Source organism: Kwoniella botswanensis, chromosome 1 (assembly GCF_036426115.1).
Source record: "Kwoniella botswanensis chromosome 1, complete sequence".
Taxonomy (NCBI): domain Eukaryota; kingdom Fungi; phylum Basidiomycota; class Tremellomycetes; order Tremellales; family Cryptococcaceae; genus Kwoniella; species Kwoniella botswanensis.
Window position 1 is genome coordinate 4,707,615 of NC_088599.1, and position 15,075 is coordinate 4,722,689.

Below are 15,075 nucleotides of genomic sequence, written 5' to 3' on the forward strand. Positions count from 1 at the left end.
TGTTGAATCTTGCATTGGATGTTCAAAAGGTCAGAAAGAAGATTCCATTGGCATGTCTGTACAGTATAGTCTCATGCATTATCATCATCATGACTCGTTATCGTAGCACCGCTCGTGTTTGTAAAAACTCGTCTGCCTGAGTATGGTATAGTGAAATGATTGAATAATGCTTGTGCTAACAATCGGAAATGATCTCAATACATTTTCTCTACATGATTCATACGTGGGTACGGGATGTGAACAGGAAGAAGAAAAGATTTCGATTTAATCGACACACCAAGATTGAATTCCCACAACTTGCTCAAGTTTGAGTTAACACTTCATCAGCTCTTAAAAATCCTGTCCTCAAATGCCCTACACCACCTCTGTTACCCCTCGCAAACCAAGGAACGAATTTTAATCCCTTACTCAATCTCGTCCATGATCTTGCTGGATTTTCACCACTAACCACTCTATAAGCTTGCTCTTGGTTCACTTCGTTAAGTGCATAAGCAGGTTGATTCGCCTGGAGGGTTATAACAGGTATACCATGGATCGTCTCTTGGATCTCCTCAAAAGTCGTGTTGGAGGCTATACCTACACCTTCGAAATGCTTGTAATCCCCTTCAATCTCGGGATTATCGTATGTCTCTGCTGTATAGACTATAGGACCTCGGGCGACGGTCAAGGTATCCTGACCTGTGGCGATGTGAGGTGCAAGTAATCGAATGGGCATATCAAATGATTGAGTGAGAGTAGAGGAATTTGGGAGTGATACATTCAGGAATCCAGATTCTCTGCCTTCAACAGTCTCGGAAACCTATATCAACGATTTGGTCAATTGGTGGATTGGCTGATCGTTCGGCTTGGCGTGCTGAACTTCACTCACCTTTACATTTTCAGCATACTCCGGTCTGGGTAATCTAACATTCCAGTTCCAGCCTTCCGGAGCGTTAAATTCCCATTCAGTCTTCCCTTCCCATGGCATCTCGCTGCGCATGGATACTGTAGCCGATTGTCCGTTGGGTAAGGGGATCTTCCGTCTGGCAGAAAGGAGAATATAAATGTCCAGATTGATGTCTCGTTGTTGTTCATCAATGTCAACCGACCATGTATAGCCGCCGAGCATGCCTAGTTGTCTACTGACATTACCAGGGCAGCAGCAGACTATGGGTTTATACTTGTGTCAGAACAGTTTCCATACTGAATAAGAAGCAAGATGATAAGACTCACCTTCGAACCAATCGTGTCGGATCACATCCTCGTTTCCCCAACTTGCCAACTTGTTCGCATAACTGAATTGATCACCTTTCAAACTCCCACCGCCTAGTGTGTTATTCAACAGGCACAGTTCCAGTACATCTCTGACTTTCCCATTGAGCTCGTGAGAAAGTATTCGTTCCGAGGTCATCATCACGGCGATAGACGCGCAAGTCTCAGCGTAACATCCTCCTTCACCTGTTGATTGAGGGAGATGATGAGAGATACGAGAGAAACCTTCGATCTGTAGATGTGCACGCACTGTGAGTACGATATGTTATTGAATTTGAGTTTGTGGGAAGAAGCATACTGACCCTTGGCTCAGTTCCAAAACCACCGGTAACGTACATCTTCTTATCTACCGCATCAGACCATAACCTCTTTGCGTCATTCAAGAAGGATCCGCCCAAGTCCGCAGCAGCCGTCAATAGGTAGAACGCTCTGACCGAATGACCAAGGACGTCTTCTTGATCGTGTAAAGGTTTATGAGCTTGGTGATACCTATCATCAAGTACTAGCGATTAATCCAAGGTAGCTTGCGAGGACAGAAAATTACTCACCATACATCCTCTATAGTGTCCATTGTAGGGGCGACAATCTCATCTTTTCTATGTTTAGCTTCCCATACGAAATACGTATCTCCACCTTGATCATCCCTCTTGACCCCTCTAGCTTCCAGAAGGTACTTGGCGAATTGCAGATGTTTATGATCTTGGGTCAGGTTGTATAACCTCAACATTGCTAATTCAAGCTCGGGATGTCCAGGATAACCGTGTAGCTGATTATCGGCTGGACCGAAATGGTGCATGAAGCAATCAACATTCTGAAAACATATGGTCAGTCCCGCTCCTGGATCCCCTGCTACCAGGAAGCAAAGGGACATACCTTGATCATCACGTCGATGAACTGTCGAGATCCAGTATATCTATAGTGAGCTAAAGCAGCTTCCAACAGATGACCAGCATTATCTACACAATGTCACATCTCGAATCAGTATATCTCAGGATTGCCCAAAGATTAAAGACACACTCACACATCTCGTGCATATCCCGCAGATTCTTGAACCTCCCTTCTTTATCCACTACTGTAAAGTAGATATTCAAGTACCCATCAGGTTGTTGAGCTTTCTCTATCATATCTACCAATTCTTGAATCGCCCCGTCGAATTCTTCATAATGCGTAAATCGCTTGGCATCAGGACAAGACAGGAAGTAACATGCGGCTTCGACCCTGACTCAGAAGCATGTATCAGCTAGCTGGTGGACGCAAGCGAAAGAGATAACTTACCATTTTCCTACGTCTGATTCCCAGAATAATGACGGGGGGATACCATCGGTCTGCAACATCAACAACGTCAGTCTCTATCTGCATCATTTGGCATCGGATCATTCGTCTCGACATACTCTCGCTTTACCACCGTAGAGCCTTCGAACTTCATACGCTGGATGCCATTTCAACTTGAACGCATCGTAACTGCCTTGTTTCTTGAGTTGCTCAAGCTGAGTCTTGAGCACCTTCTCCGCGTAGAGATCACGAAGTTTACCGTAGAACGAGTCAGGTTCGATGGCTGACAAATATCTGAAATCAGGTGAGCTATCCTTGGGGGTGTAGATGAGAGCACTCACAAGTAAGATCGTATGTCTCTTGAGGTCTAGGCCTAGTCAAGATACTACTGTAATCGTCTTTCGCGTGCCCATTGACCCCGTTCACTCCGTTGACAGCCTTATGACCGTTGACAGTGCCGTTGATTTTGACTTGTACCATTGTCGCTGATGTGGCTTGTTGGGTGTATGTGTTTGGCCGGTAAGGTAGACATCTCAGTCCAGCAACCTTTAAGTACAGTCGAGAGCATTGTGAGGGATGTCGATGTGCGATGTCTCATGGATGACATGAAGAGATTAGCGTAAATTAAGAAGGGCCGAGGAGGGTGGTCTCAGAAGGACCGATAACCGGCCATCAGCTGACCGGAGCACGGGTCCCATGGAAACAGGTGCCGCGTGGAAAGAGGCGTCTTTGCAGCGCAGCAGGACAACATTCCCAGCGTGTGAAGCAACGGATTATTGGTTACATGCAGGATGTGACAAGAAAATACAAAATTCTTCATACAAAGCTCGACACTGATCATGTCGGAGCACATAAAAGCTTGACGCCATGAGCCACCGACAAGGCTTGTGCCATGGGCTGAACAAATGTGATCCCACTACGATGAGATGCTACGAACGTGTACAAAGTCTGTAATAAATCTGTCCATTGATCCGTCTTGGCCACATCCACAAGTCTACTCTGCAGCTTAGTCGATGTCTGCATCAACTCGGTGACGATCGAAGCGATATCGTACAGCTTTTCGACCTGACACTTCTGATCAGCCGGCAGCTTGATTTCATGCACGCAGGACACTTACAAAACCGCATCCGTGAGCTTCCAGAGCGTTGGAGCTCAATCTTCGGCAGATGAGTACAGTCGTACTAGCTACATCCACTACATACCCCACACCAAGCTCCTCACCAAGTTCATCTCCAGTCAAACCATGTCCTGCAGCTAGACGCCAAACGCGATTTCGCAACCATTGCCAAGTGATCAACAGGTCCGCTTGTTGAACTTCGCTTAATCCTGTGAAAGCGATCTCGCTGCCAAATACTTGAGCAGGTGTTCCATTGAGCGACCTAAGTATCGACTGCACTCGTTCTTTGGTGAGAGTTTTACATATGGTTGGATCGCATTTGCCATTCCAGCACGATACGATATCGGAATCGACAAACGAGAATAGTTTGGCAAGATGAAGTAGAGTTCGAGATGCTAAATCCTGTGATGGATCCAAAGATTTGAAAGCAGGGGTATGTAATGAACCGTGGAAAGTGATACTGCCGCACCTTTGTAGAGCATATGCACTTGAATGCCGTATCAGTACAATGTCTTTGATTCGCCAGATAGACTAAACTTACCGCTCAGTGATACCCAGAACCCAGTACAGTCTCATTCGTCTTCTTGCTTCGTCTGGCTCTACACTTGTATACGTCCTGACCTCATCGAGCCTTAACAGTTCACCTATACTTATAGCCTCTTTCAGCCTGAGTCTAGAACCCTCCGCATGACCCAGCTCGAACATCGTTCCGAACAGCATAAAACTGGTAGTGGCACCCTCCACACTAGCTTGAGAGGCCCAATCCCATTTCGACCTCAATCGGATGACTTCATCCATTAAAGTCTTACTTTGCTTGGCTCTTGTAGGTCTGTGTGGTATCTCCTCAGGTCTTAGAGGGTGTATGAGTGATAGTGAGACCATCGACAGAATCAGAGCGACAAAAGTCCGATTCTGATGAGATTCGATATCCAACAGTCTGCCCATGATGTATGAACGAGGGAATATAGGTATCATCGGATAGACCCGCTCGAAGAAGATCTCCAATTGTGGTTTGACCAACGTCTCCAAGGTGAGAGTCAGTATTGGTGATACATCCTCAGGAGGACAGAATGGCATAGACCACGGGACTGAAGTGGGCGGTAAGGGAGTTGATCCGAGGATGGAAAAGTTGTTGTAAAATTGCTGCGGTGCGTCGAGGGTGGTGGGTGGTAGGGCGGCTTGAGTGAGCATTGAGAGCAAGTCGGAACTGTCAGACAAGGAGGAGGTATCTGCAACCGGGGCGGCCCCAGCTGGTATCGGGATGCAAGTCGAAGTTGAACAGCCTGTGCTGTCAAATGTCCCGGAGGTCTGAATATCGATGGGACTTATACTCTTCTGCTGAACATCGTTCGAACTCTGACCAGGATCGTTGCCAACACCGGTTATCATTGACGATTCACCACAGATATCTTCCCATAGCTCATCGATAACGGCTGACGCAGATTGCGTCTCAGCCGGCTGCCAGCTCGACGAAGTCCAAGGAACCGAATTGTCCGACTGCAACGTTGTACCAAAGGTCGTCCATGTATCGCTCATCCAGGTCTGCAGTGAGTCACCTCTAGATGATCTGACGGGTGAGGAGGAACGAGAGACCCTCAAGTGAGTGTTCGTCCCTGGAAGTCTGGGTCGTCGACCGGCTCTGGACTTTCCAATCAGCAATTGACCTAACAATACATTTCGTTTCATTCACCTTGGTACCGGTCCTTTGGGCATGACAGGATTCAAGAAGGAGCATGGAAGCTGAGATTTCTTACAGGTTTGACAAGGCTCCAGGCCATTGCACTACACATTGGCCTCTGGTGAGCCTCAAACTTCACCTCTTTCAGAAAGCCGGACTCACTTTGACCTTGCGGGTATGGCACTGGTCACATGCTCGCTTGATTGGTCTGGGGGTATCCGGCGCTTGTCGGTTGGACTCCATCTGCTTGTGATGTTAAAAAGAAAGATCGCATGAATTACGATCCAGAGTGCGAAGCACTGATAGCTTGAATTACCACTCGATGAATTGAGGGCTGTTGTTTATGGAATCACAGAGCATTTTTGGTTGATTTTCAGTGCACAAGTCACTGTACACGGTGATCCCGGTCCACTAACTCCGTCTCGGTCCTTTTCCGCAAAGTAATATTGCTGACATCATCCAGAGCATGTGACTTATGTAGGAAATGCTGAGAAGCACTGGGGTAACGTGGGCATAACGTGGTAAGTGGTAAGGTTATATCCCACGGGAACAGAGCAAGCTTCAGATCTAATCTCGGTGCATCATTGCATTCACCGGTTAAGTTACCTTTATACCCTTGAGAAGCACCGAACCATGAGTTTACTTCTGAAAACATTGATTTGATCAGGAATCCATTGCCCTTGCGCTTTGCTGGGTTTGCTGTCCCCAGGTTCGGCCTCATTCAGAACCTTCCCTGACAACCGTACGGACTGGCTAGTAGAGCTCAGAGGCGTAGACTTGATATAAAAGCATGATGTCAACATCCCCATGGGACCTCGAAAGTTTCTCCAACACAATTCGCTACATCGTCCATCATGGAATCGGAAAAAGTTGTCACTACTCATGCTGCCCTCAGCAACATCGATAACGAGACTCTAGAGCTGATTCAACAAGCTCAGGAGGCCGATGCTGCTGATCAACAACTCACTATCAAAGAAGCACTGTCCCGATACAAGAAGGCGGTGTTCTGGTCAATGTTTTTGTCATTATCTCTGGTGATGGAAGGGTAAGTGATCACTGCGCATCGCCCGATATACAGCTAATTCTACTGCTTCACTTTCAGCTATGATGTGGTCATTGTGGGTATTGAGCCTTGGGGGTTTCTCTACATGCAAACTGACTTCCCATTGTCCCAAGATTACCTCTTTCTATGGGCAAACTCAATTCAAAGATCGATTCGGTGATATCCAGTCAGACGGTTCAAAAATCATAACGGGCAAGTACAATATTGCTTCATCGACAGCTCTTCAAGCTGACCCTCTTGGCTCGATCCAGCCTCCTGGCAATCTATATTGAGTAATGTTGCGCTTCTCGGTCAACTCACTGGTCTAGTCGTCAATATGTGGGTTCAAGATCGATTTGGTGCCCGACATACTATGATGTTCTTCATGGCTTGGATGGCCGCGGCCATCTTCATCCCAGTTTTCGCTTCTAGTCTACCCGTCTTAGCTGCGGGAGAATTGCTCTGTGGTATCAGTTGGGGTGTTTTCCGTAAGTCCGGTAATTATGCTTAGTCGCTCGAAGCTGACCCAGGGGACTGTGATTAGAAACTTTGTCCACATCGTACGCGAGCGAAGTTGTACCGACTGTCTTAAGACCATACGTGACCGCTTTCGTCTGCATGTGTTGGGGAGGAGGTATATTGCTTTCTTCTGGTGTTGTGAGGGCTGTAGTGAACGTCCAAGGGGACTGGGGTGAGTCTTTATGATGGATCGAAAGAAGAGGACTCGGCTAACGCTCTCAAAGGATGGAGACTGCCATTCCTGCTTCAATGGATCTGGCCCTTGCCCTTGTTCATTGGAGCATATCTTGCTCCTGAGTCCCCTTGGAATGCAGTCCGACGAGATAAACCGGATGTCGCTCGAAAAGCACTCAGGCGTCTTCGAGATCCTGCCTCAACCACCGATCGCCAGGTTGAAGCCACGCTTGCATATATAACCCATATAACGAATCTCGAAAAAGCTGAGACTATGGGGAGCAGTATCTTGGAGTGCTTCAGAGGTATCAATCTCAGACGAACCGAGATTGTGAGTCTCTTTAATTTGAAGGTCGGCTAAAGATTGATGGTATGTCCTGCTGGTAGAATTGCGTTGTATGGGCTGCTCAGATCCTCTGTGGTAATGCCATTCTTGGATACTCTGTGACGTTTCTACAAAGGGCAGGGTTCGACGAAATCCAGTCTTTCAACCTGAACATCTCGCTGTCCGCCTGTTACATCGTCGGTGGTATACTATCCTGGTTCCTTATGACAAGGTTAGGACGAGCGACTCTGTATATGGGCGGCCTCGCTTTCATGTTTGTGTGTCTCGTCGCCAGTGAGTGATCAGCCAGGACAATTCGAACAGTGCTGACATCGTCTGTAGTCGGGGCACTTGGTTTCCGAGATGATAAAGCGTCGAATTTAGCAATTGGCATTCTTCTGGTGGTATCGACACTTTGTAACATGACGACTGTCGGGCCAGTCTGTTACCCCATCGTAGCTGAGACGCCCTCTGGTAGACTTCGATACAAAACAGTCACAATTGGTAGATTCGTATACAATCTTACTGGTATCTTCAATAATTCAGTTACACCAAGAATGATACAGGCGACGGGTGGGTATTTTTTGGCTCTCATTAGGGAGAAAATTGCTTACCCCTTTGTGGTTATCATAGCATGGAATTGGGGAGCCAAATGTGGTTTATTCTACGCTGGAACCAATCTACTCTGTTTGATCTGGTGCTGGTTCCGTCTCCCTGAGACCAAAGATCGATCATTTGGTGAGATCGACCTCCTGTTCGAAAACCGTGTTCCTGCTAGAAAGTTCAAATACACCAAGGCGGACCAATTCGCTCATACAGCCGAAGAACTTGAGGGCGTTCACTTAGACGATACAAAGGTAGAAATCCAACATCAAGAACGGGTGTAGAATGACAGACTCTGCTCCAGGAAGACGCAGAGGCCTGGGGTCATAAGGGGAAGCCAGTCAGAATCAATCTATCCCTATTTCGTTATTATTGCCACTGTCCATTTGTCTACAATTCATGTATTTTATATTCGAGAACTAATGCAAACTTGTACTCAAAGGACCCAGATGAAAATCCTTTCATCTACAGCCTCCTGTACCACACTTCGGCATTCTCTTTGACCTTTCCTTCGTCAACCACTGACCCGGGGACGGTACTGCCTTTCCCCCAGTAATCACCAAACATACCAAACCCGTCTTCGTTAAAAATGGCGGTACCGGTCCCCTCAATTTTACCCAGCTTTCCTGCCTTCTGATCATTCTCGTCCCATCTATCTGCAGTGTATACCAACGTCCAGTTGAATAGGGGTCCGTCGAAGTGCGTGAATACCATATGCGATATCCATAACGAGTTCAGCTGAGCGAGGTAGATCGGGCCAGTCACATTCAGCGGGGTGTGAACGATGATATCTTCAATTAAAGGTTCGAGAGATTGGACTTGTACAATATTCAGGTTGCCGTATCCTGAATCGTAGTAGCTCCCTTCGATCGTTGTGTTAAATAATCGAGGATTTTCAGGTACGTCGGTATAGGATGGAAGACTTGCGATAGACTGATTTGCGACATACGTCTCCCAGTCTATTGGGTCGTTCACTTGGAGGAACTCGTCCAGGATGAGATTTGCGATAGCTTCATGTAGGAATAGACCGAATACATCATCGTTAATAGCTATCATGAAGCCCATGCCTAAGTCGGGTAGTCTGACCATACGTGACATTTGACCTGGTACACTACCCGTATGACCGTGGACTCGATGACCTCGATATTCGTACATCCATTGACCGAGACCATAGGCTTTGATCCCTTCTTGTGGATATGTGGGGATTCCGTCCATCACTGTATATCCGGTGGTCACTGCTTCGATAAGCGAGGGAGGTAGGACTGACGGTTGAAGAAGTTCCTTCACCCACTTGGCCTAAGATGACATCTCAGACATGGTCCATCACCTGAGTTTCCTCCGGTCGACTCACCATATCATTCGCCGACATGATAACACCGCCTGGACCAGCTTGCCACAGACCATCGCCATCAATCCACCAGTCAATGCTCCCTGCCTCGCCCAAACATCCCCTATCCACCGATACCGATCCTTGTTCGATACTCGCTTTGCAAGCTGTATAATTGACTGCCTGTCTTGAGAACCCATCACTTCGATGACCAGACTCCCGGGCTTGAGTAGCATTATACGTTGCACTCGTCAGTCCTACAGGGTCGAAGATATGTAACTTGACATATTCAGGCAAGGTCAAGCCTGATAGTCTTTCTATAATCAGTCCGAGAGTCACATAATGGTTATTGTTGTACTGCCAGTGTTGCCGAAGCTCTGTTGATGGTCTGAGATTTCGCATGTTTGATACGACATCTACTGGCGGGACAACACTATGGAACAGAACGATCAGCACAACGATTCATCATGTGAGAAGTAGTTTGCTCACCCATACCATATATCATGTCTCGGGAGACCAGACCTCATAGCTAATTAATTGGATCAGCAGCTTTCAAGGAGGGAACGAAACGGAACTACTCACAGGCCAAGTCGACAAGATCGACATGATCAGACGCATATTCGTCCATAAGCTTCCATTCGGGTAAGATATCCTTGACTTTTGTTGACCATTGTAATCTACCGCCATCAGGTAAGAGTGTGGCGTTGTCTACCAGAAGACCAACCGAAAGCGCGTGAAATAATTTAGAATTGGAAGCAATAGCGAAGAGGGTCTGTTCATACCACACTCAGTTCTTTAATGAAAAATTACAAAATGCGGACAGCACTCACATCACCTTCCACTTTGCTCTCATACCTATCTGCCTCTCCGAAAGTTAAAGCTTCCAGAGCACAGTTGTCCTCTGTCGTCGCAAAGTCAGAAGTGTTCGGCGAAGCTGCTAATCCAATTGAGATCCCCTTGACTGCCCATTTGAGCCTAAGATTTTCGATCCTCTTGATCAGCTCCGACGACAGGATTCTTGACTGAGGTTTCGAAGAAGCTTGAAAAGGGTGCTGTGGGATTGTCCATCCTAGCACACAGGTAAGATGGATAAGCAGGGTGAGGATAGGAACGAGCATATTTGTATGTAGGTATGTGAATAGGGATGCTAGGGCAGAGAGTCAATACAGACAGTGGGCCCGTACAGGAGAGAAGTGCCTCACTATATATCCATCAGTCTGTGCGAGTCGAAAATGCCAAACGGGAATCAAGTTCGCGAATGCTTAGAAAGGAGCAAGAAGAAAGGAGATAAGATGGGATGTCGAAGCCTATGACAGCATCTTCGGACATGACCGACTCGAATCGCATGCTGTTTGCTTAGACTAGCCGAGACGTTACTCAATCATACATGCGAGTCGAAATACGTATGAAACAGTATGTTATGTTGAGCTATGGACTGAGGACGTATGATTCAGGGTACTGAAGGTCTGCACGTGTGCAATGACGGAGAGTAGCTGAACTCTCTCTATTAAAGTTCTCCTTTCCCACCCCACCGATCTCCCTTGAATCTCGACAATAAGCCCAATCTCCTTATAGAGTATGCTTTTTACCATTTCGCTTATCTCAGCTGGATTACTGATCCCCACTACATGCAAAGTGTGTCCACATCGTGATCCGTTTGCAAACGAAAGGGGCTTTGTCAGTTGCGATATTGGAGGTCGATGATTTAGGACATCAAAACCAATTCCCCCTGATCTGTTGACAGTCCAAACATATCACTTTCTAGCATCAATTTGATTACGCTGGTGCCAAGTTGTCTTTCACTAGAGTGAGAATGTTGTTGATTGTTACATGCCTACGATAGATATGACTCAGTCATGCATGATTTCTGGGAACTCAGTATATACAGTCAACGAGAACGAATAAATAATAGAGTGTCTACACTATGAATGATACCGACCTACGGTTCATTATTCATTCGCACGAAGTGATTTAATCCCTTTCGTTTGGCGTCAAACGTCTCCATCCGGGTCTTAGATCTTTACATCTAGTCATCTCCCAGATCGAGCCAGCAACGAGCTCGTGGAGGTGTGTTGCAGAGTCCCTAATACCCCCAAGCCATATTCACATTCCCTCCCACCTACCCTCAGCATCGCTTCAGCGATCTGATGTATTGTAGGTATAACTTATAGTCGGAAAATTCCGACGATTTCCCTTTCTTGCTGATAGCTCCTAAGTCGAAGACGATTGTAAATTTTTCTAAGCCCCCTGTTGGACCAACTTGGTTGACATGAAATCCGTCATCATGGAGCAAAGCATCGCTTGACACGTTGAGATAAAGATGGAGTCGCTCGAGGTTCATTTCGCTCGGTGCTGGCCAATACATCTCGGCCTGGAAGTAATTATATATCGTGGTTCGAACACTTGACAGTACCCCTGGAAAGTCTTCAAAACTCATCGTTTCTACTATCGGGCTTATCTTTTCAATGAGATCGGTTAAAGTGTACCGAGGATCATCTTCGAGCGGTATGATTTGTATCGATTGAGCTCCTTTACTCTTTTTGGAACGAACGATCTCAATATTTTCGATCAATCCTGTGATCGATATTGGGAATTGTATTCGAAGCGATTTCATCGGTAGCGTGAATAAACCTAAACCATTTTGCCATGCTCTGTATAGCCCTATTGGGATCTCGCTCTGATGCGTGACGTCCCCGGGCGAGTCATCATGAACGGTGACGCGTCCAGCCGTCCATTCGATATTCCAATTGTCTGGCCAAAAGCCGCAGACGTCATGACTAATGGATTTGAGTGGGAGGTACCTCTCCACGTGTGAGAGGCCAATGCTGTGATCCAAGTCACCAGTGAATTGTTTCCCTTCTGATGAGGCCAGCTCCATCGTGTAGCCGCGTGCGTCTATGAATCGTAAACGGGGGAGCTTAGAGAGTGACCCGTCAATTCTGGGGGAATGTTTCCCTCGTTGTACCCGCACGGGATGTCGAATGTGCGGCCACAATGGTTGTATATGTTCTGTCGAAGCTGCACGTCTCATTGTGTCAGCAAGGTCGTGCTTACAGCAAGCCAGCGACTGTCCCTCCAGTCCCACAGAGAACCCACTTCAGATTGGCAAGTGACCATCAAATCCCGGTATTCAAGGAAGTCGATGGTCTCGTATATGACTTCTAGGGCCTCCGAGAAGTTGCTTGTAGATGTCTGACCAACACGAGCCAATGTCTCAAAAGACAGGTGGGATATAATTGCCGATCAAATATGGGGCAGAGACTAGACATGTGCTGCGGCGAACGGAAGCACCGAGCGGTCTCTGATTCGAAGGTGAAGGGCCAGCATTAATGTGGTGTTTGAGTCGTATACGAAGGTGGAATCGTAAAGTCACTCACGCGTCTATCTCCGGCATTGCTGACATCCGTACTTCAGTGATGTGAGATTTGAGGAATGTTCCTAAGAGAGAAGATGAGGACATGATGAGGATGTGAATGAGGGATGAGCTTGGACCACACGGTTATCTTTGATGTGTTGTGATCTGCTTCCGGTCATTGGTTATCAGCAACAGAGGCGGAGGACGCCGCTTGTCCTTTGAAACTGCCGTGTTGCTACTGGTTCTTTGCTTTCCTCTGTCTCCGGTACGTTTGCGTTGATGTGCGCTTTGCGTGACAGAGGGACGAAAGATGCGAACAATATCATCTTGTGAAGTGTGAGTCAAGCTGATCCCCCCAATGGATCGTTGACAGTCGCGACGGCTGATCTGAATTCGCTGCAGGAACAAGGGAGAGCTATCAAAGCTCCCTGGCCCTTCCTCTACAACATCCACTAACGACCAAAATCCCTATGATAGTACTGTCAGGATGCCCCGGACCATCCGAGGCTTAAGTCGATCCTCTTTTATGACTCACTCCAGCATCGTGACTCCATATTCAGTGGCCGAACACGTGTGGTCCTTGAAGGACATCCGAAAGTTGATCCTGTCATACTGTGCTAAGGACGATCTTTCAAGAGTGATATGTGTGTCAAAAGAGTCTTTCGTCGATACCATGAGGATGTTGTACAGTGAATTGTTGTATGAGGACTATAGACATGTGGAGAGGGCTTGCCATGAGCCTGTAGGTGGATAATCAATCTTACTATGCCATTAGTGATACTCCTATCCTAAAAGATCTACAACGCTGATGGTACCTATTCCCCAATAGTACCGGCTTCGACAGTATACACATGCTATACGACACGTTGATCTATCAAATACCGAAGGAGGAGCGATAGGACTCAACATACGCCTATTCAATCGGCTTCCGCGATTACGATCCATCTGCGACGGATTCGACAGACTCGTTCTTCACGATGACAATACCAGCCACAATATTTGTGCTGGATTCCAAACGACCAAAGCGACCCTGTACGAGACGTTCGACTGCGGGCCAGACAGCACGGGTGAAGGCCTGCTTTGAGATCCAATCGAATCCCTTCCTGCATCTTGGTCGATCTCCCGTCATGTCACATACATCGCAGTTGATGGCAATCAAGCCAAAAATTTGAAGAAATCAATCGAAGCTTTCTTTGAGAATTGGATTTACAGTCGAGGACTATTCGTTTGTCCTGTGGATAAGATCAATATGAAGTTCAGCATCCACTGTCAATACTTGTTGGACAACATTCGAAAGATGAAGGATATCAAGAGTCTTGTCATGCCTAAAGAGTTGATGATTACCCTGAACGAATCGAAATCTGGACCTAGTCTGATGACATTGGTAGAAGAGATGTCCACATTAGTAGAAGGGGTCACTATGACTACGCAATCCTTGACATGTACGACCATACATGGCTTCTTTTCTAATCCTATCCAATGGCCCGAAACAACCAAACTCAAACGATTGGTAGTACAACTCCGAGCTGAAGAACCGGATATTCCAACCAATTCACCCGACACGAAGTTAGAAAATTTTGCCAGTATCAAAGATGGTGGTTTAAAATATCTCTGCATAATCTTCAATGCTGGAGGGTCATCTTATTCTATTCGCTCTCTTTCGAAATTAATCAAAACTCTACCAGCTTTCTCGCAGATTGCAGCGGGGATGCTGAAAGTGGGCGGTACCGGTTGTGAATATGCCTTGAAGGTTACAGGAACGCTTTATGGGGAAAGCAAAGAACAGGAAATGGGTGAGATGCTCACAACGTTGCTGAGAAGGGAGATGATGGAGATCTGGAAACAGCAGCCTCAACCTGTCGGTTGGAGAAGGCTGACACGGGAGGAGTAGGTGTAGAGATATACGTACATGGACGAAAGATTCAAGGTTATATAGGATGTGGTGAAACGTTTAGTCACGTGATATATGTAGAAAACCTCCACTTTGGATGACCATCTGTTACAACCTTACTTCTCTCCCCGCTTCATTTTACTCCTGCATTTTCCTTCTTCCAAGCTCACTCTCAGCTTGATTGTTCTTGACCGAGATTTTCTTCATGCCAGCAATATACTCCCAATTGATAGCAAATCAAGGAGACCGCGCTACTCAAGCAAGTTGCCGGCCATGATGACACCATGCACTTCCGCAAGGAACAGCCCGATAAATCAAAACCCTCGCCGCTCTCATATGGTCTCGGTCGCATCTGCGATTGATAATCTACTCCTACAGCTCAAGAATACACTCGCTAAGATCTCTACTCTTTGTCGATCACTATTTGCTGAAGCAGTAAATGTACTGTACAAGGATCTACAATTGGCCACTTACACTCACATGCTGAAGTCGGTCGTATCGAGTGTGAGTCCGATAGATAT

General features: G+C 46.8%; 6 protein-coding genes across 6 annotated transcripts; 3 read left to right on the forward strand and 3 right to left on the reverse strand.

Annotated features, from left to right (window-relative positions):
- Window positions 1-301: 301 nt before the first annotated feature.
- On the reverse strand, window positions 302-3,003 carry L199_001801 (uncharacterized protein; the record flags this gene model as incomplete). Its single annotated transcript, XM_064887554.1, has 10 exons — window positions 302-799; window positions 869-1,146; window positions 1,213-1,483; window positions 1,554-1,740; window positions 1,800-2,062; window positions 2,125-2,207; window positions 2,273-2,469; window positions 2,527-2,576; window positions 2,643-2,806; window positions 2,865-3,003. 10 exons carry the CDS (start codon window positions 3,001-3,003, stop codon window positions 302-304), a joined length of 2,130 nt encoding a protein of 709 aa, XP_064743626.1.
- A 357-nt stretch (window positions 3,004-3,360) lies between these two features.
- Window positions 3,361-5,561, reverse strand: L199_001802 (uncharacterized protein; the record flags this gene model as incomplete). The annotated part of the gene is made up of 5 exons (XM_064887555.1): window positions 3,361-3,588; window positions 3,641-4,127; window positions 4,182-5,279; window positions 5,331-5,422; window positions 5,481-5,561. 5 exons carry the CDS (start codon window positions 5,559-5,561, stop codon window positions 3,361-3,363), a joined length of 1,986 nt encoding a protein of 661 aa, XP_064743627.1.
- Window positions 5,562-6,172: 611 nt separating this feature from the next.
- Window positions 6,173-8,265, forward strand: L199_001803 (uncharacterized protein; the record flags this gene model as incomplete). Its single annotated transcript, XM_064887556.1, has 9 exons — window positions 6,173-6,363; window positions 6,421-6,436; window positions 6,495-6,573; window positions 6,633-6,848; window positions 6,905-7,051; window positions 7,104-7,384; window positions 7,441-7,672; window positions 7,721-7,951; window positions 8,012-8,265. 9 exons carry the CDS (start codon window positions 6,173-6,175, stop codon window positions 8,263-8,265), a joined length of 1,647 nt encoding a protein of 548 aa, XP_064743628.1.
- Window positions 8,266-8,446: 181 nt separating this feature from the next.
- On the reverse strand, window positions 8,447-10,426 carry L199_001804 (uncharacterized protein; the record flags this gene model as incomplete). Its single annotated transcript, XM_064887557.1, has 5 exons — window positions 8,447-9,277; window positions 9,333-9,741; window positions 9,798-9,837; window positions 9,891-10,080; window positions 10,139-10,426. The coding sequence occupies 5 exons, from the start codon at window positions 10,424-10,426 to the stop codon at window positions 8,447-8,449; spliced, it is 1,758 nt and encodes a 585-aa protein (XP_064743629.1).
- Window positions 10,427-12,973: 2,547 nt separating this feature from the next.
- Window positions 12,974-13,747, forward strand: L199_001805 (uncharacterized protein; the record flags this gene model as incomplete). The annotated part of the gene is made up of 3 exons (XM_064887558.1): window positions 12,974-12,999; window positions 13,066-13,405; window positions 13,493-13,747. The coding sequence occupies 3 exons, from the start codon at window positions 12,974-12,976 to the stop codon at window positions 13,745-13,747; spliced, it is 621 nt and encodes a 206-aa protein (XP_064743630.1).
- A 165-nt stretch (window positions 13,748-13,912) lies between these two features.
- L199_001806 (uncharacterized protein) lies at window positions 13,913-14,554 on the forward strand (the record flags this gene model as incomplete). The annotated part of the gene is made up of 1 exon (XM_064887559.1): window positions 13,913-14,554. One exon carries the CDS (start codon window positions 13,913-13,915, stop codon window positions 14,552-14,554), a length of 642 nt encoding a protein of 213 aa, XP_064743631.1.
- Between the last annotated feature and the right edge of the window lie 521 nt (window positions 14,555-15,075).